The following is a 26,549-nucleotide window of genomic DNA, read 5'->3' as shown; positions in this document are numbered from 1 at the left end:
TAAGTTGATGCAGCGAGTGGCAGGTCTTCGATGCGAAGGAAGGTTGGTGAGGGGTTAATGTTGGACTTGGCTTGGAGAGGAGCCCATCTAGTGTGGGGTAATAACGAACGATGCCGAGAGGTAAGGTATCCGTCCGAATAGTTGCACACCAGCCCGACATCTTGGTCTGCACTGATGTACCTAAGGGAAGCAGTAGACGATAGGTAAACAATTCCGCCGATCGGTTGTTTAAAGACGAGGCAAATTTTGAGTTGTTGAAGCGGAAGGGGAAAAGAAAACCCGAGAGAGAAAATAACAATCATCCACGCCTAGGGTTGCTTAGCAGAGTTCGAACTTGCAGATCAATAAGGTGAGTGTGGTTAGGTACAAGACTAACGCGCGGGGATGGCTCAGCGGATGACTTGATGTTTTGGTCAAGTGTTTGTTGACTTGGATACACACACACGAACACACACACACACACACACTAGGCACCCACCCTCTTCGTCTAAATCGTTCCATTCCAGTTCCAAGGTTCATATTTCCTCAAGCCAAGGCCGCACTGTAAGCCTGCGATTTGGAAAGGCGAGTTGACGGAAACATTGCCGGAGCTTTGCAGAAGAAAGTGAAGAGCAAGAAAGGGTGGGTAGACAGGAATCGTCAGGTGCGGTGACTCGTGAAGCGAACCAGAGTGTACAGAATCAGGTAGGGCTTTCCAAGTTCCAGCTTGGGCCTGGCCCGACGGCGACCAGTGACCAGCACTGATCAGGGACATGGCCCCCATGCCTCGGATTGAGCCTCCACTTCCGTCCCATTCGTCCATCCATTACATTGGGTGCGGCTAATTGTCATTGACAAAGGTAACTCCCGCTCGTACAGTGATAGTGTGCAAGTTGTTGCGAACTTGCAAAATACCAAGACCTGCGGAAAGGGCCTCGCCCAAGAATAGAGATTACGGAGTACCTAGTCATTAGTGATCTGTCAACCGAATTGGGTGAAAACTCCACGGGCTTCATTCTCCATGTATGGACTACCTAGGGTAGAATGCTCTGTCTATAGCTCAACCTCATGTGCCACGTACGGAGTAGGTACCTCGTGCGCAGTACCTGCCGCATTCCTTGGGGATGCCCCGGTCATTGTCAGCCTTCATTTCCTCCGCGATCCGTCTTGTGCTCGTCCACCAGCCACCGGCTTTCTTGCACTTTTTCCACAATGGTCTCGTTTCGTTCCTTGTGGCCTTTGCGCATGATGCTGTTTTTCAGTGGACCATGGGCTTGCGGTGCCGTGTTTCCGCGACTCTGCATTGCTCAAAGTCAACCAAAGGATGAAAACAATGACGGAAGGCTGACTACCTGACTGTCCTCCCAATCTTCCGAAGGGGGGAAAATGACGCTTCCCCCCAAGGTAAGATATAGTGAGATGCAGAAAGGGCATACGGATACAAAGGTCATCTTGCCGAGGGAAATTTCTTATCCGATGTAATTGCGAGGTTTTACTATACCGTACGCATAGAACCTGGCAGGATGGCTCTCCCCTCCTTCTCCAAGTTTTTTCCTTTGTGATAGTACTGCCGTCCGATCCTGCAGACTGTTCCATCCCATCTTGACCATCATTCGAAATGCGGTACCGGTACTTCGTCCCTTCTGCCCATCCATGTATGGATTATACTTTCGAAGTCACTCCCCATAGAATGAAGTCTCCCCAGTCCGTCTAGGGTTCCCGCCGCGGCATTCTCATGCTTGCGCCTTTCAACGAGCATCTCGAGTGCCTGGGTGACCATTGATGCTGGGTGACAATCTGACAAGTGTAACATGGAAACCAGCTCTCTCGACTGCTTGTGGTAATGTCACTTGATGAGACTAAAAACCCTCTCTTTCCCCGCCTCCTATCATGCCCCCGCGCTAAACACAGATAAAGCGGTGCATGGCAAATTTGTGAGAAAACTGCTGGTCCAGGTTCTTGGTAACCTCTTAGCTCGGCGCTGAATCGATCCTGGGTCGTTCCTTGCCGAGATAAGCCCATCCGCCGCATCTACGACCGCAAGTAAGGCCGTTGGCGCCTAGTCAAGACTGTGATGATGCTCACCCACGTCGAGGGCACGCCGCACAAGAGGGACTGCGACGAAGATACCCTTGTTGAACCAGGCCGCCGTGTCTTTTTACTGAACATTGATGTGACATAGAGGCACGTCAATCTTACTCTTGCACATTTCATCGCATGAGGCCTTCCCGCTCTTCAGCCTGCCTTGCAGCGCAGCCTGTAAATGCGAATACTTAGGAGCATTGCCCTGCTGGTCTCTCGGAACCGTTGGCGTGCCTCGCTCTGTATACAGTACCGATCAAACATGCTTGCCAGGCCCGGAAGTGAGGCGCAACGGGTACGCAACCAGGGACGGGACCGGGAACAAATAAGTGAGAGGGAGACAGAGAGAGGGGGGGGGGGGGGCAGCAGAGGAAGGGAAAGAGATAGAGAAGGAGGCAGAGAGAGAGAGAGACTGGACAAGCCTGCGGAGGAGGCAGGGAGGGCGGCTGAGAAAGGGGAAAAGGTACGTAGACTTGCACTTCATTACTGCCCGCTCCGTGTACCACCACCGAAATATCTCCAAGGCACTATACTATGTATGTGCCTTTTTGCTTGTCCTTAGGTATCTGTACTTTGTACTACACATGTAAAGCCACTCTTGTACCTCGACCTATGGACCGGTACTCCTGCGGCCTGCCTGATCTTTACTTAGCCTCATATTTCGAGGAATCCTTTCCCTTATTTCGTGCTCATAACCCTTAGTAAGTATCCCTACTCTTTGGATACCTGGGTAGATACCTCTCTTTACCCCGTCTCGCCATCTGAGGTGTGTAGTGTGCCCGCAATCCCTATGCGCGCTTCCGCCCATCCCATATCCACTTTCTTAGTGACTCGGCTTCTTCATCTCTTCTCGCCTCCACGTCCCCCCTCCTCCTTCCCCCAAAATCCGCTTTTGTTCATCGCTAGGGTCACGCGGTCCCTTGAATCTATCTGTGGCACTGGGCGAATCTCTCATACGCTTCCAAGAAATTATGCGCTAACAGTAAAGGACAGCCTCCCTCCCGCTGAATACCTTGGAGAAGCAAGAACCAGATGGGGACCTTTTTGCAACATGAACAACTCGCTCCTGTTTGACTCTGAGGTGCTGTTGTCGCGCCCCTCAATCTCTTTACCGCCTTCGTCTCTTACCTGGTTGTCCAAGGTAGACGAGACTGTTCATCTGTACCTCGCCCAAATTTTGTTACTTTTGTCACCTACCGTAGGTACGGGTTCTTGACCTTACCTCATCGGCACCCCGTCCGACGACGGGCCAAGATACCTACCTACCTGTCCTCCAACCCGTCCGACCTACCGCTTCCACTACCGCTACCGCTGCCGCTGCCGCTCACTCAACTTGTGTTCTACACCCGACTATTGCTGACCCTCGCTCGCCCTGCCTCGTGCATCCATCTGCATGGTTGCCGTCCCTGGGCGCCCTCTTTTATCCGTCAAAGAATCACGCACCCGACTGACTCCCGCGCTTGCTCCTCATTCTCCCCACACCCCCTGCTCGAGGCCACACCGACCTCCGTCTTTGACATCCAAACGTCGCCGCATCCCATCCTCCAACTCCCGGCCGCCCTCCATCTTTCAGTCCGCTCTTCCTCCCAGTCCTCCTACCTGCACCTGCATATCACCTTCTCGACTCCCTCATCGGCTGCTTTCTCCCGGAGTCCACGACGGCGGCGATAGCTGTCTCGGGGCCGACTTCTCGCGACGCGCATTACTCCCTCTATCACTTGCCGACTTCATCGTCCTCGAAGCGACGTTGTCTTTGTCGCTCCCCTCGGCCCCAACAGCTGCCGCCTTGCGCAAAAAGGGACCATAGCAGCGCAACCTACTGATACCCCGTGGCGCCTCGCGACCATCGTTTTCTACTTACCGCCCCTCCAAAGTCGACCCTTCCTTCGCCGCTGTTACCGTCAGTTTTACGACAACCGTTCTGGCCGTCTCTGTCGCTAGCCACCCGTCGTTGCTGCGACCCTTACCCTGCAACTTGCCCCATGGCGGCTTGATATCGCTTGCGCTGTGAGCCACGACACTCTCCGGTAGCGACAACTATGACTGCGTCGGCTGTTCAAAGCCACATGCACCACACAGCTGCGAGCGACTGTTACGACCCCGATGACGTCCTCCCTCACGATAGCCCCCAAATGCAAGCTCACCGCCCCAGGCTACAGCCCTCACCCAGTCCTCCGCCTGCTCTGAGCCCTAGCCGAAAGTCGTTCCACGGTCGTCGCAAGGTCGAGCCCATTCAAGGCGATGCCGTGTTAGTGGCTCATCTCGGAAACGGCAGACAGCCAGACGTCGCCCAGGCCGCCGCTCTTGAACCCCTTGCCTCTGACAACGGATCCGAATCTGAGTCTTCTTCCCCAACCTCTCCTGAGCGCGACATGGACAAATCGGCGGAACCTTTCGATCTCAAGATTCTCGCTGCCGGCGCCTTGGCTTTCACTTCACCTGGTGCTCCCGAGCCATCTGTCCCAGTTACCAATTCTACTGCTGGAGCACTCAAAATCGATCAATCGCGCTCAGGAGAGAGACCCCGGGTTCAACATGAGGCATTGCCTTTAGGTCCTGGCAGTCGGGAGTTGCCCATTCGCGATGATCGGCCAAGTCATGGCTTAGCTGCCCCAGCTGTCGTTTACTCTGCTGGGGACAAGTACACTTCTCGTCGTTCGGCGCCTAGTCTTTGCCAGGCCGAGGTCACGTCCCCGATGAGCCCTCCACAGTCTGCTCCCAGTGGTCTTCCTCCACTTCTGGACTCCCCCAAGTCCGATGGCAGCGGTCATGGTCCATTACCATCTATCAGATCCCAGCTTGGGGACTTGCAGCGCCTGGCAGATACTGCTAGAAGTCCTGAGCATGATCTGGGTTCTGCGCGACACACGGCTTCATATCCCCGGTCGCCACCAACCAATATCCCCCGACTACCCTCACTCGCCGGGCTTCCAATCGGTCACACATCACCTCCAATTTCGCCCAATGAAGGCTTTCGTAGAGACCACCCATCGCCTGCGCATCCTCTAGCCGTTGTCAGTCCTTACTACTACGCGTCTTCATCGAGCGGTGGCCATCACAGACAAAGTACCGACTATAGTAGCGGTACAGCAGAAACCCCGAGCACTGATCAGACCGCTTCAACGCCCGCCACGTCTGTGGCGGATCGAATGAGCATCGACGGTCTTACAAATCCTCAGGCAGGTTATGTCTGCACCTTCTCGGGATGCAACGCGGCACCATTCCAAACTCAGTACTTGCTCAACTCGCACGCGAATGTTCACTCATCTGCTCGACCACACTACTGCTCTGTCAAAGGCTGCCCTCGGAGTGAGGGTGGCAAAGGGTTCAAGAGAAAGAATGAGATGATCAGGCACGGGCTCGTTCACGAATCTCCGGGATATGTATGCCCTTTCTGTCCTGACCGAGAGCACAAGTATCCTCGGCCAGATAATCTTCAGAGGTAAGATGAATCCATATGTTTGTCACACATCCTGATCAATCTAAACCCCCCACAAACGCGTCGTCGCTGTCAGGTAGTTGATTTCGGCTGTGGACGTAACTAATTGAGTATGCAGACATGTTCGGGTACACCACGTGGATAAAGATAAGGACGATCCTGCTTTGCGGGATGTGTTGTCACAGAGACCAGATGGGCCAAATCGCGGCCGACGACGCAGAGGAGGACCTGTCTAATCAACTGAGCAATGTGCCATCTGGTACTTTTCACGTAAATACTTTTTTTTTCTTCTCCTTTCCTCTTTTATGGGCTGTTCGGCACCGACGACATCTTGCCAGAATGTCGGAATGAGCATATAGGAGGTGGTTGATTGTACATAGTAGATGGATATTTGGAGTGACCAGATATCACTGTGATGCTTGGTTCTCCCCCCCTTGTTGGTCCTGAGAGGGGGAGACGAGCGAAGATTGGCAAAGTGGGTGACACCAACTCTTCGTTAGTTTTTGTCTTCGTTTTTCTTCTTCTTCTTTTCTTGTTCTTGGAGGAGGCGGCTGTCTCGGGCTGGTACTTGTTTTGGAGCTTATTTGAATTGGCACGGCACGAGTTCATGAATGGGGATTGTTTCTGCCTTTTTGTTACGAGGATTCTGGCGTTGCGGTGGATCATATACCACATTGACGAGTCGTCCGCGTCACGTCACGTTTTGTCCCTTCTTTTTATTCTTCTCTCCCTCTTTTCTCTTCTCTCTTGCTTGATGGGTGGTGGCCGGCTAGGAGAACGCAAACTCTCGAACAGTCTTTCACAAGAGCCAACATCAACATCGTCTTCGATTCAAGCGGCAATTCAAGGGAAGATCCCTTTCTCATATTTGGTATTAGGGCATCTACTTGGCTTGTGGCCTTTCCCCTTTGCTTTTGTCTGCTTTTCAACCCGTCCACCCGAGAGATGGGTAAAGGAGGGAGGAGGAGGCGACGGAGAAGGATGAAGGGAGGGAGGCATCGCGGATTCGTAGTGAATTCTATGAGCAGGGCTTAGGTACCTACCAGACCACTAAAATTTCGCCTTCCACCTGTGGCGACGAACCGAAGCCTTTGGCTAGCCTCTCACCTGTGCCATGGCTACTAGGAATCGGTCATCTGCCATTCGCCAACGTGAACTGAGTTGTCGCTCAAAACCTCCACCTCGATGCTCTGGCGACCCTGCTGACTCCCAAGCCGCTCCACAATAAGCCATAATTTGTCTTGTCGAAGACGGTCGGGCTCAAGGTCGAACTCGGGTGTCCTGATAGCCATCGTCAGTTCCCGGAACTCGCCGCCCCCTGACATGGCGAGTACCGACTCCTGCGGCACCCGACCGTAGACGAGAGAAACGCGAACGGCCGTTGTAGAAATGGGCTGGTTGCTTCGCCCCGTCTGCAGCGGGCACCGCGCCACAACTTGGGCCCGGGACAACCGTGATACCGTGACCAGCGCTCGCCTACTCTCCTCTCCTTCGTTAAAGATGAAGGCTGGCGCCAGATTTCGCAAAAGGCCGGCTCTGTCGCTTAAAACGGGTTTGATCTGGCATTCCACCTGAGACCCTACCCGCATGCCAAAGTCGGCGAGCTGCCCCGGCTCCCACGTCGAGCACACAATGGTGTATGTGCCCGGTTCCAACATAGGGACCTGAACAAGGGCATTGCCTCTCCGGTAGTCGCCAGAACTAGCCACAACATCCTTTACCCCGATCGACGTCACTCGTCTTCCGTGTGCCCATACCAGGTCGACATGAATGGCTACCTCTCGGTCTCCTGACGAGAGAAGTATGGACAGAGGCGTGGCTTGGGGAACAGAGATGCTGAACTGCGGATTTTGAGAGTAGGTGATGGACGACGCATTGCCTCCAGCAGTTCTCCTGGACCAAGCACTCGACAGCTCTTGGTAGTGGCTCATGGCTTCCTCGGCTGGCTTGACTTCGAGTAGTGCCTTTGAGAAGAGAGTAAACGTACACGAATATTGATCCAGCGGGAGGTCTTGATGGGCCATGACAATGGTATAGGGCGTTCCGCTGCGAAGTTTGAACTTGGCGAGCGTTTGTGGCGAGTCAACATATGGGCCTTGATAGACAAAGCCCTCCCTCACCTGAACCTTTTTGCCCTCGCTCTCAAAGATGAAGATGCTCGTGAAGCCGAGTTGTCTCGATGCCGCTGCCAAGGAAGCTGATTTATTCCTTGCGATCTCCAGCTCCTCGTCTGCAAAGTGTCGACTGAGCAGAATCCACACGGTCTGTTCCGTATGTGACAGGACTGAGTATTGCGGATTGTGGGCAACAGAGGACGTCATGTTTTTGGTGGGCACGCGCCACGTAAAGTGGTGATCCTGCCTATGTGTGAACAGGTCCGGATTCCAGTTGAGATACATGGACTCGAAGTTCTGTGCAACGTCTTCCACTGATATCCAGAAGGACCCGACAGGCCTGGTAAGCTCAGAGGGCCTTGGCTCGATCGAGACCAATGTGTCTAATAACGACACAGCAGCCGTTTGCTCAACGATTCCAGATGAACCGACGCCTTTCCAGACCAGACCATCACACCACGGGTTCTTGACGAGTAAGCGACGGGCGCCGGGCGAGCTGTCAATCTCCAACACAGCATAGTCGTGCTCGCCTACAAGACCCAGGGCGTCTTCTTCCGACTGCGTCAAGCGACCGGTTCCTAGGGTCATGATCAAATTCCCGGCATGGTATGCCTCTTTGATGGAGTCCCATTCGCCCTCAACGTCTACATCTTCGCTACGTCTTAGCGTTAGTTCTCGCCGATAGTCGTCTCACCCCGGGCCGGGCTTACACGGCAGTCCCTACATACCTCTGCAAGAACAGCTGTTCAGGAATCCACCCCGTAATTACCCATAAATCGGTCCCCGAATTGCTGCCAGGGAAGTCGTACCCTCCGCGTACCTTCAAGTAAGCCTTTTCCAGCAAAGCTGGCCACAAGAGATTGGGGTTCTTGCGGTCGACAACGAACAAAGTGCGATTGTTCCGCGAGACAGGCAGCCGATCATCCACAACGACTTGTCTGAAGCAGCCATTAAAGTGCATGCGAAATATGTATTTGCCACTCTTGGAGATCATCGGCCGCCCCTTTTGGTGGTTGTAGGGGTACATGATGGAGCTTAGGATCTGATAAGACTGGTAAGCAAGCGCGGTCAACGGCATTCTGCGTACCACTATTGACTGACTGATTGTTGGCCACCTTGTAAAATCTTCATGGCGGCGCATAGACTGGCTACAACCGAGCAGTCGGTCGTGACATCCTGTACGAGATCGCACTCTTTTTCCGAGGCCATAAAGTCCTCGTCTACGTTATCGTCTCTCGCCTGGTCCACGGGCCGCTGCCATGCCTCGAGAATAGTTTCCTGCCTGGCGGACATTGTGTATTCTGCAGGGTCACTGGTTTACGAATGAGTTTTCGGCCGATTTGGCGGTTATGCGAACGTACGAGAAAACATTCTGGCCCTGAGATAGGGAGAAATTGTCAACATCAGGCTCAGCCTGCCATGGCGGAAAAATGTTGCCATGCAGTCGCGATGAGCGCAGAAGGATAGCCCTCTCGTTGGATGGGACATGGCGCACATGGCAGTTAGGATTAGAAGCAGAGGTGATGGTCGCAACCGTTGGCTGGGTCAGAGACGGGCTTGCAGTCTTGGGGGAAGACTTGAGCTTTTCGGCGAGAGAAATGAGTCCAGCGCACTTTTTCCTGAAACGAGAGCGGTCGGCTGGTGAACTAGCTTCGTGTGCTGCCTTCATGTATAAGTCGGCCGCGGTAATGGCATGATTCAGCGCTTCACGGCCTGTCGATCTGGCGACAAGGGCCTCTTCTCTCTGGACACCGAGGCAACTCTGGTCAGCTGAGGCGGGTCTCTGTGTTGCGTCGCGGCGTGACTTGGAGACTCACTCACAATGGCTTTGGCTTCCATGCTTCCCGCTAACAAGCAGCTGATTGAAGCTGCATTCAGTCGTTAATGTCAAGTCGAGGCGAGAATACCGGTCGCGCGACTGGAATTGATTCAGGGAAACTAGCTTCCTATACAGGGAGTCGGAATCAAGATTTACTCGAGTCGCATGTCGAGGTCACGAGTAAGGTAGGCAGGTAGGTAGTCGATGCGTTGCGACCCGACACGGCGGGAAGCAAGGCGAGATTCGGGAAGAAAGCAAGTGGAGCGATGACAGGTTGAGTAGTAGGGCTCGGGTTTGTTGGCCGTGCCTCTCAAAACCGCCCGTGGCTCTACCTGCTATCTGATCACACCTTCCTCTGACTTTCTTTAACACCAGTCTTGACTCTGATTCCGGACCGAATGTTGTGTGGTTGGTATCATGAGCGCGGGCAATTATGGCTGAAAATGGGCGCGGGGAAGCAGTCGCAGTCTTAGCGCGAAATGCATTCGTCGTGGGGTGAGACGAAAGAGAGCGGGCACCAGATTGAGGCTGTGCAAAGCAAAACCCAAAAACGGTCCAGAGTCGATCGGCCAAGGGCCAGCCAAGTTGAAATGTTGAGACGGGCCCTAGGTGAAAGCTCTCGAGGCCAAGGACAGATGAAGCAAGACAAGCAGACTTTGTGGGCGTGATCGGAACGCGGAAGCGCAGAATCACAGGAGAGTTCACTTCAATTCACACTTCAAGCCTGCCTACTTTCGTGTTCTGGCGGTTATGTCGAGTCGAACCAAGCCAGGCGCCCAAAGGAGCGGAGCAAGCGCCAAGCAGAGAATCAGAAGCGTCGATATCAAAGAGTTGGATTTAGTGAGGCAAGGCAGATTACCTAGGCCTTGGGAGCACGGTAAGATTGTGCCCGTTCATCTGTTGGATGAGGGCAGCAGGACTGCACATTGGTACATACCATCTATCAGAATGGAATTTCCAGATGAATAGATACCTTAGCTTACCTAGATGTGAAGGTTCTTGGCTTGCTTGAACGACAGGTAAGGCACAGGACTGCTAATAGAACTTACCACATCTTACGTAAGGCACGTCCTGTAATCTGGGTTCTCGGAAACTGCTCAGGACTTACACGGGATTGCAACCTAGATCATGGAGAACGGCACCTTGGACATTGTAATACTGCACTATTCCGTCGAGTTCCGAGTTAATTCAACTTCGTTAGTTCAACCCTTGGCAGGTTTTATTCAGTCGGGTTCTATTGGCATGAAGATGAGGACTTCTTGTAGATACCATGGGCCAAGCTGAGTGCCCGCGGTGCCGTATGTTAGAGAGTGGGCAGCTTTACATACCTGGATGTGTTGGCCAAATGAAACACTTGAAGCCAGACAGACTGTATCACCTCGGCACTGGGCCATCACCAACCTGCCTCTCATGTCGTCCCCCACCTCTTGGGCCGCTGGCCCCATTTCCCCGGCTGCTCCGCTCTCATATGGCCGATTTTGGCTACCTACCTTCAGAGAGTTCAAGGTCTCCGGCAACCATTCTTCAAAGCCAGTCACGTATTTGTATCGAGACTAACCCGTTGGTACGGATCCTTTATGCTGCTTCGCATCCATTAGCCTTCCGCACATTTTCACTCAACATTCCTGCCTGCCGACGGTATCTTACCGGCACCTTGGTGTGCTTGCTTACCTTACCTCCCCTTAGCTTATAGTGCGGCGGTCTGTCACCAGGAAGTATTACCTACGGTAAGGTAGGTACCGTAAGGTAGGTAGCCATTGATTGTGCCGAAACCCCACCAGGTGACCTCACCGGTTAACCGAGCATATGGCGGCCCAGGCCTCTAGCGTCATCTCCAAGGGCCGAGGTCGACGACTCAAGTGCCAGTCCCGGCACCCGCGCAGGCGCAGTGGCCGGCACGTCAATCCCCATGGCCCATGGGCACTGAGAGCGGCCCTCTCAGTTTGGGCCATTCGTCCCAGAACCTTGAATCATATATCTAATCGTCGCCAATAACTTCTTGGACCATTCCTCGCGCTCGCGCATCTTCCCCATTGTTGCTGGTACTCACTGCTTGTCCGTTACCGTTCTCCGACCTGATCACTTCCCCTCCCGCCCTTTGCCTCGGATCTTGATCGGTGCAGAACCGCAACGCCGACGCCGACGCCGATATCGTCACCGTTACCGACATTGCGCGCAACGATTCCCTACTTGGGGCCCGGTTATTCGACCAAACGCCTAACAGAGAACTTTGATCCGTGTGCCTGTTGACTGCTTCTTCAACCTGAACTCGGCAACAATACAATGGCTGCGCAGTCGAAATCAGCCTCCATCTCACCTTGGGGCAAGGCAGTTGCTGGCGCCTCCGGTGCTGTGCTCGCCAATGCTTTAGTCTACCCGCTTGACATGTGAGAGATACGATGCTGCCGCGATACCCACACCCTCACATATTTGTCTTCTCTACCGCCTCAAAGCCACTCTATGCTGTCGTATTCTTTCATAGAGATCGTCTTTGGCTAACCTCTCATCGTTGAAGCGTCAAGACGCGCCTACAGGTCCAAGTGAAATCGCAATCCGGCGCAGTAGCGACTGATCCCTCCGAACCTATCGAACCCCATTATTCGTCCACCTGGGATGCCCTGAGCAAAATTGTTGCTGACGATGGCGTCAAGGGCCTTTACGCCGGCATGAGTGGTTCTCTCCTTGGCGTCGCCTCTACCAATTTTGCATACTTTTACTGGTATTCCATTGTGCGCGCCCTCTACTTGCGTTCTGCCAAAACTTCGGCACCACCTTCGACACTCGTCGAGTTGAGTCTGGGCGCGATCGCTGGCGCTGTAGCCCAGCTCTGTACAATTCCTGTCGCCGTCATCACGACAAGGCAGCAAACCCAACGCAAGACCGAGAGGAAAGGTTTTGTCGACACTGCACGGGAAGTTATCGATGGAGAGGATGGGCTGTTCGGGCTCTGGAGGGGTCTTAAGGCTAGCTTGGTGCTCGTGGTGAATCCTGCAATCACTTACGGAGCTTACGAGAGGCTGAAAGAAGTCATCTTTCCTGGCAAGAATAACCTCAAGCCTTGGGAGGCATTCCGTACGTTATTGCACCCTCCAGGACTGCAAGGTTTTGACGGGGCCGGCTTTGGCTGATGATGATGATATAGTTCTTGGTGCTGCCTCCAAGTCACTCGCAACGATTGCCACACAGCCTCTCATTGTCGCAAAGGTAGGTTTGCAGTCTAGGCCGCCACCCGAAAGGAAGGGCAAGCCTTTCGGCAGCTTCATCGAGGTAATGAACTTCATCATGGAGCGAGAGGGTGTGTCTGGTCTCTTCAAGGGTATGGGGCCACAGATTCTCAAGGGCCTTCTTGTCCAGGGCATCCTCATGATGACAAAGGAGCGGTAAGCACGATGCTATTTGACTTGAAATATCCATCGTAAGGGTGCTAACTCGGGAATAGCATGGAGTTGTTGTTTGTCCTCTTCTTCCGCTACCTCAGAACGCTGAGGTCGAAGCGGCTGCAGGCTTTTACACGGAGTCCCGAAGTTATTCGCAGCGCATCTGCCATCAAGCCTCTTTGAGAGAACGGTAGCGACATGCATACATCTGCCTAAGCAACCTCGTCAAGGAGCCAATGGCGGCTGGCCTTTCGACGTCATGTATAGCGAAATGAGATAATATCTCATAGGGTGTAGACTGTAGACAGAGTGGGCAAACTTATGGACTAATCTGTATGGTGACAAGGATAGAACACAAGAGCACTGTACGGTCACTACAAGAGGTTAGCACAGTAGAGATGACAACCGACAACTCAAGGTAGCTAGGATAGAGTAAAGCACGTTTCGATCCCCCAAATTTGCTCTTTGATGATATTCCTACGTGTCTTGGAAGTAGACGAGGTAATTTAGAATTATGACAGCATGACACACAAAAGTCCAGGAAACCCTTCGCGGTATGTGAATCGGAAATATGGTTATGTTTTCGTGACGATAGTCCGAAAGTGACATTGAAATATTCCAACCGATGAGAGGTAGGTATCTGTCTCGGTAGGTAAGGTGAGCGATGCTCCATGCAGTCATACCGGCAGTCCTGCCTGCAATGACTTATCCGCACTGAATACTTAACAGACCTATCTTAGGTACTCAATTATGAAAACTGAGGTATAATTTTATACGGGTTGGAAAGCCTGAAACTCCATTCAATCATGTAAGGACCTACCTCAAATGGTGGCGCACTAGCGCGACGGGACTCAGCCACACCATGGCTCAGCAAGTTCATTAGGGCACAGATTTTCGACCCACAACACCGAAGAGCCTAGCATGCACCAAACCACCCCACGGCCAGCCTCGTTATCACAATACTCGAAATCCCCTCGACCGCATCACGAACTCCAGGCTTTAGTATTCAACGTTAGGGGCACCTTCCGACCGCAGCAATGGCCAGTAAGTCACGACGATTTGTTTCTGCGAGCCTTGTTGCTCGCACCGGGAGAGCTTAGCTAATTTCTGAGCGCAGAGTCCAAGAACTCCTCGCAGCACAACCAGTCGCGCAAGGCGCACCGCAACGGGTACGATTTCAAACCTCATTTCTGGCCCATGCCAACCGATTTCTGAGGTGTGCTTTTACTGATCATTTGTTCCTCTTCTTGCCGTGTAGTATCAAGAAGCCCAAGACGTCGAGATACCCTTCCCTCAAGGGAACTGACCCCAAGTTCCGCCGCAACCATCGTCACGCTCTGCACGGCACCATGAAGGCCCTGGTACGGATTGCCCCAAAGAACAGTTTACAAGGATTCTTGTTACACCGACCTCCACCGCGACGCTTGCTGACAAGTTTCACAGAAGGAGCTGAAGGAGGGCAAGCGCGAGACGGCATAGACAGGAAATTGGACGCATGGTTATTGGTCTCTTCTACAGCACGGCTGCGACGCATTGGGGCATCAGGGAATCAAATGGAACTGGCAATTAGGTTGAAAGAGCCAGCAAACGAATCAAGCACGATTTAACCCTCTCGGATACCGAACAAGCCGCGAAGGTCGGGCATATGCTGCTTCGAAATCCAAACGATGACACCCGACAAGAGAGATCGATGACTCTGCCAGGGGCGTGGTGACGGAGTGATACATGCAGCGAGGCTCTACTATACGTCCATCAGCCGTGCCCCGATGGGTGAACTATGATGTGCGATATCAGGCCAGTTCAAGGATCACAACCAAGTAGATGAAAACCTTACGCCGACCTTCCACGGTCGCCCGACATCGAACGTGATTAATGAAAAACGGTCAACCCCGAGAATCTCCAGGGTCCCATGGGCTCTATTTGCCCCAGCGATCCAATATGTTTGGGTATCCAAGTCGGATACTTGCCTTGAATATTCAGGAACTTGCCTTGCTACGGTACGACGCTCTCCCCGTAAGTTCCGGATGGCCCAGCCGAGCAAGTTGTGAGATCGGATCGCGGGTCTATAATCCCAGTTTCGCTGCCTTGACTGTGGTACTTTCGCAATGACCAGGATGAAAAGGCCGTAAATGCTCAACATGAATTGATTGCCTCCATGGCTGACTTGCAACTCGGTAACTCAATACCAACTCATGAAGCTATTGGACACTTAACTGGCAAAGGGAGGGGCGTCATTCGTCGCTGGGGCAAAGTCGCATGCTGGCAGCTTAACAAAGCAACTCAGCAAGGAAGCTCAAAGAATCATCGCCAGTCAGCCTCGTTTCTTCAATCAGAGAGGCGTTCCGTCAATTCCACTTAACGACCTCACTACACACCTACGCATTGGCGTCTCTCTGATGGATCGGATTCTTGCCATGCCGTTCTCTCTTCTCTGTTTTTGCATGAGGCAAGTAAAGGGGGTTGATGAAAAGAGCGGGGGAGGGGGATTTGGGGCGAGACGCGTACGTACCCTCTTGAAGGGTATCTAAAGTTAAAGTTGAAAATACCCGCCAATTGCGCCTTAATACCTGGGAAACGAAGAAATAACGGGGGCCACAGGAACTTGGCTGATAGTGAGCATGCTTTCATTGGGGATCATTGGTACATTCCCGACGGGGACGTGTGGCCATATCTACTCCTCTCGGTGCGATCAAAGCTTGCCGTGCCCTTTCCAATACTTTCGAGGTCGGATACCTACCTCAAGGTACTCCGTCCGATCTATCTGAGGTAACTACCTACCTGAGATCAGAGGTCTCAGAGGCGGGCCCCATGCTGTACGGCGTGCGAGGCACCCTGCCTTACCTCAGGTGGTAAGGTTGAATAACTGCACCAACCCGGTGACTAAGCAGCGACCACGCCACGTTGCTGAACCCTTCTTTCCCTCCTCTTCCCGCTTGCCAGCCGTGGTGCAGTGCAGTACATGAATGAGTACCTCTCCTGCAAATTCGAGAAGCGAATTCCGTTCCCCTTTTGTTCCCACCACCCCCGGGTAATACTTTCAGACGACGCCAGCCTTGAATATCGTATTACCTACCTGCCTGGAAGCAGTATTTCTTGAATAATTCCTGCCCGCCTGCCAGAAGTGCATTACCTTTGTCATCCCGCTCCCACCACTCCCAAGATTCCCCGGCTCCGTTGTCGTCGCCCGCGCCCCTCGCTGCGGTAGAGCACACGGAAAGCAGAACAAAGCACAACGCGACTCGCCTCGACTCCCATATCAGCAGCTTCGGCTTGCGCCACCGGCTACTGTCTCTTTCGGACCCTCCTCTACTCCGTAGACATTCAACCAAACCCCAAAATTCTGGCCCGATAACCAGACCCTGTCATCCGTTCGGAGAGACATGTGTTAAGCAGCAGTTCCTCATTAGAATTAATCCCCGACTCCTTTGAGGTCAGCAGGTTTCTGCAGGAGCTTTGGGCAGCGAATACGTACCCTACGATTCACTACTCGCGCCGTCTGAGCTCTGCCGCAGCCAGAGACACGAAAAAAAAAAAAAAAAGAACAGGCCGTTCGGGGCTATTGTCTTCACTTGAACGAACCAAGTCAAAAAGTCCCTTTGGATCTCTTGACAGGCGAGCGTGTGATCGCTAACGTGGATTTACACCGTTTGCTGCTGTAGCTTCTCTCCGTCTCTCCCACTCTTGATTCAAATCACAGAGTCACAGAGGCTAGGCTTGTTTGCTGATTCGATTGACGTTACCGTCATTCGAAATCTCGAAACAGCGCTGGTCCCTCCTTGCCCGGGCCGACCCCCCTTCCATCATCACACAAAGACACGACACCCTTCACTGGTCGTCGGCATCGTTTCATCTGCCACCTGCCAATTTTCTACCGTCTTCACGACATCAACTTCGCCGCCGTTACCAGCGCGATTCCTACCTCGCTATCATTGCGCTGTCTGTCGACAATGCTCAATATGTCTGGCAGTCACATTGCGGGCAACCGCAACAGCACCCCGGAGGCCAACACCAACCCGTCTCTTCGCCCCCCCTCCTCGAGAGTTATGGGAGCCAACAGCCACCTTCGAGCTTCTGCCGACATGGCTGCGCTCTCCAACGCATCTCCCTCGAGCCGGATCCGCCCGTCGTCCGACTTCTACGGCTCTCAGCAGGGCCAGGGTCATAGTAACCCCGAGGCCGATCCCCAAGACAAGATCGCCCAACAGTGGATTGCCGATATCGACCAGTACGAGACGACTTTGGAAGAAATGGCCGCTGCTACTCTCGACCAGGACTTCAAGGACGAACTAAGTGCTATTGAGCAGTGGTTCAGGGTCCTTAGCGAGGCCGAGCGCACTGCTGCTCTGTACGCCTTGCTGCAGCAGACCACCCAAGTGCAGATTCGGTTCTTCATTCAGGTTCTACAGCAAATGGGCAAGAACCACCCCATGTCGGGCGTCTTATCCCCGGCCAACTTCGATAAAGGCACGAATGATTACACGCTTCTTACTATCCTGCTGTCCTTCGGCTAACGTGTCTATTCCAGATCCAATGTCGAACCGCCTGAGCGACGCCATGAACAAGCTGAATGTTGATTCGTCCAGGAACTCCCTCGCCCGCCCTACGAGCACTGCCACCGGCAAACGGCAATCGGGACTTGATCCTTCCACCATCAATGCAATGTTTCCTGACGCCGCCGCAGCCATTGCGACCGAGAAGGCCAAGTTCACCCAGCAGACGGGCAACCCTCCCTCGTCCAACCGCAACAGCGCTGTAGGTGATTCTCGGCAGTCTATGGCTGCTCCGACAATCGCGGGCCCTGCCGACAACCATGACTCCAATGGTCAAAACCAGTGGACTGGAGGCGATCAATCGGTTCAGGGATCTAAAGCTCCGGGTGGTCAAACCCCGATGGGTCAGTTTGTCCAGCCGCCCCCGTCGAGTGGTTTGAGGTCTCCTCGCCCGCCTCAGATCTCGGGCAACCAGAATATCCAAAACACCACTTTGACGACCAATGACAAGCCGGCAGACCTCCCTCTCCTGTCCCCCTATAACCCGAGTGGTGGTAACTGGGCGTCGATGGTCAATACTCCGCTCGTGGCGAATTTCAACGCCAATACTAGCGGTACGCAGGCCGACATGGTCGCAAATGCCACCGCGATGAAACTAGCAGCTTTGTCGACCGTTAACAATCGCTTCGCTCTTGATGATGTTCGCAAGTATCGCCGTGCCCGATCCAACGATGCTCCAGGTGCTCCAGGCCAGCAGGGTCTGCCTCAGAATGCGCAGATTCCCAATACCAACGTGGTCATGATCAACGAGCACGGCCAGGTGCTTAGTCGCGAGCAAATGATTGCTTTGCAGGCACAAAACATGGGCTTCGGCCAACATCGATCTCGACCCAGCTCGCCTGGCATTGCCATGCAGCCCGGAGGCTTCGGGCCCATGGCTTTCGCTTCTCCGCAGAACAATGGGTTCCTCAGCGCCTATGATGGCGCCTCTCCTCTTCTCAACAACGGCATCCCTTCAGTCAACGTGGGCCAGCTAGGTGTAGGAAACCACGAAGGTTACCTTTCAGACCACTCCGATATGGTCCGTGGCCGATCTCCCCGAGGTCGTAGGGGTAGCTCAAAGCCGCCTGAAGACCCGACAGACCCGACCCTTCTTCAGGATATTCCCAGCTGGCTGAGGAGCTTACGGTTGCACAAGTACACTGAAAATCTCAAAGACATGAAGTGGCATGAATTGATTGAGCTCGACGACAAGGCGTTGGAGGATCGTGGAGTCAACGCCCTCGGAGCTAGGAGGAAGATGCTCAAGGTTTTTGAGCAAGTGAAGGGTAGGTACTTTTCCGAGCCAGCTTTTCTGCGGCACCAGCGCTAACGCTATGTGAACAGAGGCCAAAAATGATGGTAAGATTGCTTAAAAAGGGATTTGACGGTTGATGCAAGGAAGATGTGTGCGCTGTTCTTACCCCTTTTGCCACACCAAGGACACACAGACACATTTAACCATTCACGCGCCCACAGGCCCAGTGGCCTCAATGTGTTGTTGGATAGACAACAAGCATAGTAAGGGGGTATAAGCATGAAAAATTGCGGGTGTGTATTTAATTAGTGGTCCGGAGGGTAGGTGAACCTCTACCAAGGGTCAGTTTTCGCTCACTCTGTGCTTCTGTACATATATAAGAAGATAACTTTACGTGTCCGGCTGCGCGCAAGGAAGCGCCTCCATATTTACAACGCGTGGCTGATGATTGTTCGTGAGGGTCTTTAATGGATCTAAAACTCAGTCGCATCGAGAAGGAGCGATCATGTCTTCGAGTGGCTACTCGCGTCGATTGTGTTAGAGTTGAATATCCGTTCTAGAACATTATCTTATCTGGATCTGCTGATCAGCGATTGTGCCACATGATTGAGTCGATTCCCTGTGAAAAGGGGGTATCGACATACACCGACAAGAAATTAAGAGTGCCATTTGCTTCAGAGGTCACATTGTTCACTAGCATTGTTACTCGCCAGAGGGGGCAAAAAAGCTGTTAGGCGAGGAGGATATGTCAAATTTACCTTAAAAGCTGAGTGGGGAACTTCGTAAATGCAAAGGTGAGGTAATTGGGTAGATACCGCGGTGCACGTACCGTTACCTTTCTTTCTGCCTTTTCCGGGATGCTTGATCAGCTTCATACTTTGCAGCTGCGACGACCTCTTCTTTCTAACTCTTGCCTTTCCGAAAGCTGTTGTGCACTTTCGGTTTCGGACACACTAGCCTGCCCAAATCTTTCGGCTACAGCTCGTTGCCAACGGCATGGTGGCGTTTCCGCTAGAGCCACGAGGCCTGTATTTATCTATCTACATTACTTCGCAGTCAATCCGCCAATTTCGGTCTGCGCGATAAGACGATTCGAAGGGACTGGGTGTTTGTCGACCACACAAGAAAGGTTGGTTATTTCCCGCAGACTCAGCCAACCACATCATCTATCGACAAGATAAATGCTCAGGTAGGAAGTTTCTAAACCGATTTTGCCGACACAGCTATTCCTGAGCGCTCTTGTCACTTGCAATCCTAACCTCTTTCAGCAGATCATTGCCCTCGCACAGCAAATGGTTCTGAGCCTTTCCGACTCATCGAAATCGGATTATTCCGTCTAGCTCTGCCATCATGGATTCAACATGGAAAGAAGTCGAGGCTGCGAACCTCGAAGACAATGCCCATGTCGATGACGACGATGATGATCTTGTATCGGATGCCGATTCAGATGAGATGGAGCTCCGAGGCGATATCGCCAAGTATGAACAGTCTGTACGAGAGTTTCTCTCTTCACATCACACTACTGGGGCCAGCGCTGGCGCTGGCATTGATGGCGATGACGGAGGATTGAGGAGGGCACCGCCGATATCAAGGAGCAAACATGCTTCGCGCTCCATCCGAGGTCCCAGAAAGGCTGCTGAGCCTAGAGGCGACATCAAGCTTCGTCTTGCGGGAGTGAACCAGGCGTTTATGAGTGGGAACTATGCCCTCGCTCGGGATCTTGTATTCGAGATCATCAGAATCAATGCCGAAACTCATCAGGCATGGACCGTCCTAGCATCCATTTTCCGGGAAGAAGGCGCGAATGACCAAGCGTTGATGGCTATGGTCATTTCTGCTCATCTGAGGCCCAAAGACTTCGCGGTGTGGATGGATTGTGCGTCCTTTGCCATGAGCCTTGCCGAAGGCGGTCAGGAAGGCGCTCTCAAGACCGCCCTCATGTGCTATTCATCTGCAATCAAGGCTCAACCAACGAGCCTTGAAGCTAGACTAGGTAGAGCCGAAGCCAGTCACCGCCAGGGCTTCTTCTCCCAGGCTATAACGGAGTTCACCTACGTCATTGAGCGCCGCCCGCTGGACATAGATGTCGTTCGACGATTGGCAGAAGCCTGCGCCGACTCTGGAGGCATGGAAGATGTCCAGAAGGCTGTCTCGGCTTACAAGACGTACTTCGCACATGCACGAAGTATTGAGCAGGAAACAGGGGGGGAACTATCATGGCACGACATCGGCATTTATGTGGAGCTCTTTGCCTGCGCTGGAGACTTCGCAAACGCCATTGCAGATCTCAAGTCGCTTTCACGCTGGCTGCTCGGACGACCAAACGACCAACTATGGGATGCTTGTTTCGATGACAGGGAGTGGGATCGCGATCATTCTCGCCGTGTCCAAATCCCCTCTTTCGACCCTTCTGCCTACAATATGTACACCTATGGCATGGGATTGCCTCTGGAATTCAGGGCCCGTCTTGCTCTATACCGGCTGAAGATCCGAGACGACGAGGAATCAGATGTATGTATACTGCTGTCTTCCAGTGGCGCAAGATGCCTCAGCATTTACTGATACCCTGCTAGCTCCATCTACAGTGGCTAGATCCAACTGAATCTGCCACGGCTACCGCTATCGAGGACTTTCCCTACCTTGTTCGAGATATTGCAGATGAACTCTGCGCCGCCCAGCGCTACCAGGAGGCACTAGATTACTACGAACTGCTGCGACATTCTGTATACGGGCAAGACGCGACCCTACTGCTTCAACTCGGCCGCTGCTACCTGAGGAAATCCGACAACGTTGCGGCAGAAGACTGCTTTCTTGTGGCTATTCAGGTCGACGAGACTAATATCGACGCCCGTTATGAACTAGCTACGATATACGAAAAGGCAAAGGAAGAAGAGGAGGCTTACATTCTCGTGACTGAAGCGATTGCTCTTCAGGGCATCAACGATGAAGGGGGTTTGGCTAGCGACAGCCGTGGAGATATGCGTGGCATTGGAAGTCACCGTTTATCAGGATCTCTAGCCTCCGGTTTGGCTGATGGCGCCAAGTCACGGCGTAGACGGGAGTACAAGCGCCGACCTGCGAACAGCGGAATTGTTCGCCCGAGATATCGCCCGAAGCGCCTGATAGCTCCCGATCAACGGATGCAGGAGGAGCGAGCCCGGGCAGATGAGCTCACAAGGCGATACGAAGTTGTGCGCAGCCTAAAGAAGGAGATTCAGGCAGGCGATCACTCCCTAATCCCAACGTGGATGGCCGCTGCTGGCGATCTTGTTGGCGAGTTTAGATCCTTCAGAAAGTTCTATCCTTGGGACAAATACCTCAAGTTTCTTGGAGCCGCCAATGATGTTGTGTTCAGCGCTTCATCCCGAACTCAGCCTGGCCTTTCTGAACTGGCCGAAAGATTGTCCAAAAGTATGCATTTGATCGCCTCGAACACTGCCTTTGCCCCTATACTAAGTTTCTATAGATATGGCACCATCTCTGACGGATGAGAGGAGGACGAACGTAACGTACGAGGACGACGGCTATCGAGGCATTCCTTTCGGCGAATGGCTCGAACTATTCCTTGACTACGCCATCAGCCTTGCCCTCGATAACCGTGCTGAAGAGGCCTACCAAGTTTGTGAAGCAGCTCGAGATTCCATCGTGTTCGTCAATTCCAAGGATTACATGTTCTTAATCCATGTCGCATGGGCGGGTAGGCCAAATTCTCTCCAATCGTGTTCGAGATGCATGACTGACTCATGGACTGATGGAAACAGCATGCGCAATATATCTTTCTGACGAAGAGATGTGTGTAGCTGTCGCTAGATTCTTTATGAAGGTACGACAGCTAGACTCGGATTCATACCGCATGTTCGCCGCATTGTGCAGACTGTGCCAATCACCGGCGTCATGGTACAATTCAGGACCTGCGCAAAAGTATATCTTACGCCAGATCAAGATCATTGATGCTTCTCACCTTGGTACGGCACAGGCAGATAGGAGCTATGACGTCTCGGTCGGCGATCGTACGAGTACTGGTGAGGCGAAACAGCTCGATACTTGTTTACTGATGCTTTATGGGCATATTCTCTTTACTTCGACCAGCTACACCTTTGCACTGAGTGAGTCAAACCAACGACTGACCTTTTCCCAAAAAGACCTTGGCTGACATGTGAACCCTTGTGCTAGATTACTTCCTCAGGGCACGAACTCTGGATCCACTGAACCCCATGATCAGTCTCAGCGTGGGGCTAGGATACATTCATCATGCTCTCAAGCGGCAGGCCGACAATCGTCAATATCTCATCATGCAAGGGTTCGCCTGCGTATTTGAATTCTGCCATTCTAAACTTTCTGGACCGCCGGAGGAGAAGAGAGAAGCCTTTTTTGGCGTGGCGAGGACTTTCCACATGCTTGGTCTGCATCATTTGGCTCTGGAGTGGTATCGAAAAGTTATTGACGCGGATGCTTCAGATGGTCTTGAGCCACGAGGAAATGCAAGCAGCCGAGATGTGATACTTAATGCGGCATACAACGAGTATGCGCTCTTGATCAGCAGTGGTAGTGTCGACGAGTTGGAGCAGTCTGTTCTACCTCGGCTGGTCCTCTAGTTTCCTACTTAGGATAAACGAAGTGGTGATCCCGCGGTTGAGAACTGACCATGTTGATTCACATCGAAGTGCCACGAGGACAAGTACATTTCTCAAGACTGTATGTTTGTGTTTCTACGCCGATTGGCTTGGATTTCGGGTTCTTTGAGTAGAAGAATCCAAGACATAAGATGCCTTATAGCAATCAGCAACAACGAGTACCTAATGCGGTGAGCCACTGATCGTTCGACATCTACCAAAGGTAAGGCAGGCGCCTACCTACCTGAGCAATGTGGCATTCACGGCCACAATGTGCCAATATTGGGGACAGAAAGGGAAGGTGGGGGCTTTTTCGCATTTTGAGCTGGAAATTTTTGCGCTAATCCATTCCAGGCACCTTCTCCAATCAACCTCTTCTCCCCTGCTGGCCTACTCAAATCACCCCGCCCTAGGCCCGATTGGGGTTGGAGGGGCATTCGACCAGGAAACTTTTTTACTTTTTTTTTGGCGCGCCGGCGTCGCAACAGAAAACCACTGTTAGCTGCCCCTCGTCCAGGTTTCCCCCTCATACGGTGGAGGTGCAGCAAAGAAACTTTTCACGTCACTGAGTCGCCCGAAAAGTGAATCATCGTCCATCCGTCCGTCATCACCAATGCTCCTATGCACGCATGAGACAGACGGCATATTCTAGTACCCTTCCTCTCAGTATCTTCGGCCCTTCTAACGTCTAGTGCTCATACCTGGACGTTTGATTACGCGCTGCACGTTGGTCACACCCCACTAGATCGAATTCTTAATTTCGTGTCTGTCTGTGCTCGTTATTCTTCTACCTCAAGGCTGATCAAATCCTTCTTCAGGTTCCTCTGTGCTGCTTCTCGTTCTCAATTACGCCCCCCAGCATGACTTCGGCCGATAGTGTGCGCGTTTTGCTCATTGGCAACGGTGGCCGTGAGCATGCGCTTGCGTGGAAGCTCAGCCAGTCACCTCGTGTCGTCTCCATCCTTGCGGTTCCGGGCAATGGAGGTACCGCCACCTGTCCCAAGACCACCAATGTGGAGGATATCGCCGCCGACGATTATCCCGCGCTCGTCCAGCTTGCGAAGGCCCAATCTGTCAACCTAGTCGTTCCTGGCCCCGAGGCTCCTCTTGTCGACGGAGTTGAGGCTTACTTCCGTGCCGCCGGCATTCCTTGTTTCGGACCTTCCAAGGAAGCAGCACAGATGGAGGGAAGCAAGACGTTCTCAAAGGACTTCATGAAAGAGTACAATATTCCTACCGCCGCCTACGAGAATTTCTCCGATTACGGAAGAGCCGTTGCCTACATCGAACAAGTATCCCACAACGTCGTCATCAAAGCCACCGGTCTCGCTGCGGGCAAGGGCGTCATCATCCCCACAACCAAGCAGGAGGCCAAGGAAGCTCTCAAGCAGATCATGGTGGACAAGGCCTTCGGGTCCGCTGGTGACGAGGTCGTCATTGAAGAGTTCTTGACCGGCGACGAGTTGAGCATCCTTACCTTTAGCGACGGCACTCATACTCTGTCTCTTCCTCCCGCTCAAGACCACAAGAGAATCGGAGATGGAGACCAAGGTCCCAACACTGGGGGTATGGGTTGCTACGCTCCGACGACCATTGCTACCAAGGAGCTCATCCGCCAGATCGATGAGGATGTGATCCAGCCCACTATCACCGGAATGCGTAAGGCGGGTTATCCCTTCCGCGGCATTCTTTTCACCGGCCTCATGATCACCAGCCAAGGCCCCAAGGTGCTCGAGTACAACGTCAGATTCGGCGACCCCGAGACACAAACTGTGCTTCCGCTCCTCTCTTCTGAAACGGATCTTGCCGAGATCATGATGGCTTGCACGGCTCACGAGGCCCGCCTTGACTGTGTCGATATCAAGATTGAGGACAAGTATAGTGCCACTGTAGTCGTTGCTGCCGGTGGCTACCCTGGTTCTTATGAAAAGGGAACGCCCATGGTGGTCAACCAGTCAACGTCACCGGATATCACTGTCTTCCATGCAGGAACCAAGCTATCCCCACAGGGCCAACTGCAGACTTCAGGTGGCCGTGTAATTGCAGTCAACGCTACTGCCGACTCCCTGGAAGCCGCCGTGAAGAAGGCGTATGAGCAAGGTCTCACGCTCATCAGTTTCGACAAGATGTACTACCGCAAAGACATTGCCCATCGCGCCTTCCGGTCACAGCAGGGAAAGGAAGCTCTGACATATGCTGGAGCCGGTGTTAGCGTCGACGCGGGCAATGAGTTTGTTGAGAGAATCAAGAAGGCGGTACGCGCCACCAAACAGCCGGGAGCTGATGCCGAGATTGGAGGTTTTGGTGGTGAGCTTGACTTGGCCAAGTGCGGCCTTCAGCTGAAGGATGGCGAACTTCCCGTGATTGTCGGTGCTATTGACGGTGTCGGCACCAAGCTCATGATCGCTCAGCAAACGGGAAAGCATGACACTGTGGGCATCGATTTGGTAGCCATGAATGTCAATGATCTTGTCGTCCAGGGCGCCAGGCCCCTGATGTTCTTGGACTACTACGGTTGCAGCAAACTGGAGATGAGCACGGCTGCTGCCTTCGTCGAAGGCGTGGCAGCAGGCTGCATCGACGCCGGGTGTACACTTGTCGGCGGCGAGACTGCTGAAATGCCTGGCATGTACCAAAAGGATGATTACGATGCTGCAGGATGCGCGGTTGGCGTCATGGTCAACAGCCAAAGACTGCCACGACAAGATGACATGGTCGCTGGAGATGTGCTGCTGGGCCTGGCCTCAAGTGGTGTTCACTCCAACGGTTTTTCCTTGGTCCGCCGCATTCTGGAACGCGAAGGCCTGGCATACACTGACCCTGCTCCGTGGGATGCTGGCAAGACGGTGGGCGAGAGCCTGCTGACACCTACCAAGATCTATGTCAAGAGTTTGCGCGGTGTCATTGAAAATCGCCTCGTCAAGGGCTTGGCTCATATCACCGGAGGTGGCTTGATTGACAACGTTCCTCGCATGTTGCCGGAGCGTCTTGCTGCTGAGATTGATTTGACCAGCTGGGAAATGCCCGCTGTCTTCAAATGGCTGAAGACGGGCGGTAACGTGGAACCATACCAGATGGTTCGCACCTTCAATACTGGTGTGGGAATGGTGGCTGCGGTAGATGCGGCCAACGTTGATGCTACCGTGGCAGCTCTCGAAGCTGCTGGTGAGAAGGTCCTGAGATTGGGACATCTGGTGCACAGGGCTGGCAACGAGGCACACTGCAGAGTACTTAACCTGGACACTTGGACGTCGTAGTCATGAGAAAGAAAAGAGAACGGGAAACGGCAAGGAAAATTGGGATGGGCGTTAAACAAAAGAGATAGTTGAAATATACCAC

The 26,549-nt window shown here is 53.1% G+C and overlaps 10 protein-coding genes across 10 annotated transcripts; 7 read left to right on the top strand and 3 right to left on the bottom strand.

Annotated features, from left to right (window-relative positions):
* Nucleotides 1-1,118: 1,118 nt before the first annotated feature.
* CABS01_00153 (uncharacterized protein) lies at nucleotides 1,119-1,430 on the bottom strand (the record flags this gene model as incomplete). The annotated part of the gene is made up of 2 exons (XM_060533536.1): nucleotides 1,119-1,277; nucleotides 1,332-1,430. The coding sequence occupies 2 exons, from the start codon at nucleotides 1,428-1,430 to the stop codon at nucleotides 1,119-1,121; spliced, it is 258 nt and encodes an 85-aa protein (XP_060406050.1).
* A 2,670-nt stretch (nucleotides 1,431-4,100) lies between these two features.
* CABS01_00152 (C2H2 type zinc finger protein) lies at nucleotides 4,101-5,507 on the top strand (the record flags this gene model as incomplete). The annotated part of the gene is made up of 1 exon (XM_060533535.1): nucleotides 4,101-5,507. The coding sequence occupies one exon, from the start codon at nucleotides 4,101-4,103 to the stop codon at nucleotides 5,505-5,507; it is 1,407 nt and encodes a 468-aa protein (XP_060406049.1).
* Nucleotides 5,508-6,621: 1,114 nt separating this feature from the next.
* On the bottom strand, nucleotides 6,622-9,453 carry CABS01_00151 (PALB protein; the record flags this gene model as incomplete). The annotated part of the gene is made up of 5 exons (XM_060533534.1): nucleotides 6,622-8,269; nucleotides 8,343-8,656; nucleotides 8,716-8,926; nucleotides 8,976-9,358; nucleotides 9,436-9,453. 5 exons carry the CDS (start codon nucleotides 9,451-9,453, stop codon nucleotides 6,622-6,624), a joined length of 2,574 nt encoding a protein of 857 aa, XP_060406048.1.
* A 1,774-nt stretch (nucleotides 9,454-11,227) lies between these two features.
* CABS01_00150 (uncharacterized protein) lies at nucleotides 11,228-11,603 on the bottom strand (the record flags this gene model as incomplete). The annotated part of the gene is made up of 2 exons (XM_060533533.1): nucleotides 11,228-11,356; nucleotides 11,484-11,603. 2 exons carry the CDS (start codon nucleotides 11,601-11,603, stop codon nucleotides 11,228-11,230), a joined length of 249 nt encoding a protein of 82 aa, XP_060406047.1.
* A 113-nt stretch (nucleotides 11,604-11,716) lies between these two features.
* On the top strand, nucleotides 11,717-12,993 carry CABS01_00149 (uncharacterized protein; the record flags this gene model as incomplete). Its single annotated transcript, XM_060533532.1, has 4 exons — nucleotides 11,717-11,820; nucleotides 11,949-12,505; nucleotides 12,576-12,813; nucleotides 12,873-12,993. The coding sequence occupies 4 exons, from the start codon at nucleotides 11,717-11,719 to the stop codon at nucleotides 12,991-12,993; spliced, it is 1,020 nt and encodes a 339-aa protein (XP_060406046.1).
* Nucleotides 12,994-13,847: 854 nt separating this feature from the next.
* On the top strand, nucleotides 13,848-14,289 carry CABS01_00148 (60S ribosomal protein L29; the record flags this gene model as incomplete). The annotated part of the gene is made up of 4 exons (XM_060533531.1): nucleotides 13,848-13,854; nucleotides 13,928-13,979; nucleotides 14,069-14,171; nucleotides 14,254-14,289. 4 exons carry the CDS (start codon nucleotides 13,848-13,850, stop codon nucleotides 14,287-14,289), a joined length of 198 nt encoding a protein of 65 aa, XP_060406045.1.
* Nucleotides 14,290-16,766: 2,477 nt separating this feature from the next.
* On the top strand, nucleotides 16,767-17,321 carry CABS01_00147 (SAM domain-containing protein; the record flags this gene model as incomplete). Its single annotated transcript, XM_060533530.1, has 1 exon — nucleotides 16,767-17,321. One exon carries the CDS (start codon nucleotides 16,767-16,769, stop codon nucleotides 17,319-17,321), a length of 555 nt encoding a protein of 184 aa, XP_060406044.1.
* A 43-nt stretch (nucleotides 17,322-17,364) lies between these two features.
* Nucleotides 17,365-18,672, top strand: CABS01_00146 (VTS1; the record flags this gene model as incomplete). Its single annotated transcript, XM_060533529.1, has 1 exon — nucleotides 17,365-18,672. One exon carries the CDS (start codon nucleotides 17,365-17,367, stop codon nucleotides 18,670-18,672), a length of 1,308 nt encoding a protein of 435 aa, XP_060406043.1.
* A 1,275-nt stretch (nucleotides 18,673-19,947) lies between these two features.
* On the top strand, nucleotides 19,948-23,192 carry CABS01_00145 (RNA polymerase III transcription factor tfiiic; the record flags this gene model as incomplete). The annotated part of the gene is made up of 5 exons (XM_060533528.1): nucleotides 19,948-21,108; nucleotides 21,171-22,008; nucleotides 22,064-22,294; nucleotides 22,359-22,703; nucleotides 22,771-23,192. 5 exons carry the CDS (start codon nucleotides 19,948-19,950, stop codon nucleotides 23,190-23,192), a joined length of 2,997 nt encoding a protein of 998 aa, XP_060406042.1.
* Nucleotides 23,193-24,070: 878 nt separating this feature from the next.
* Nucleotides 24,071-26,467, top strand: CABS01_00144 (phosphoribosylamine-glycine ligase; the record flags this gene model as incomplete). The annotated part of the gene is made up of 1 exon (XM_060533527.1): nucleotides 24,071-26,467. One exon carries the CDS (start codon nucleotides 24,071-24,073, stop codon nucleotides 26,465-26,467), a length of 2,397 nt encoding a protein of 798 aa, XP_060406041.1.
* Between the last annotated feature and the right edge of the window lie 82 nt (nucleotides 26,468-26,549).

This window comes from Colletotrichum abscissum (assembly GCF_030869225.1).
Source record: "Colletotrichum abscissum strain IMI 504890 chromosome Unknown Scaffold_1.1, whole genome shotgun sequence".
Classification (NCBI taxonomy): domain Eukaryota; kingdom Fungi; phylum Ascomycota; class Sordariomycetes; order Glomerellales; family Glomerellaceae; genus Colletotrichum; species Colletotrichum abscissum.
The sequence above is the reverse complement of the archived record's forward strand: the minus strand, read 5'-3'. Positions and strand labels throughout refer to the sequence as shown.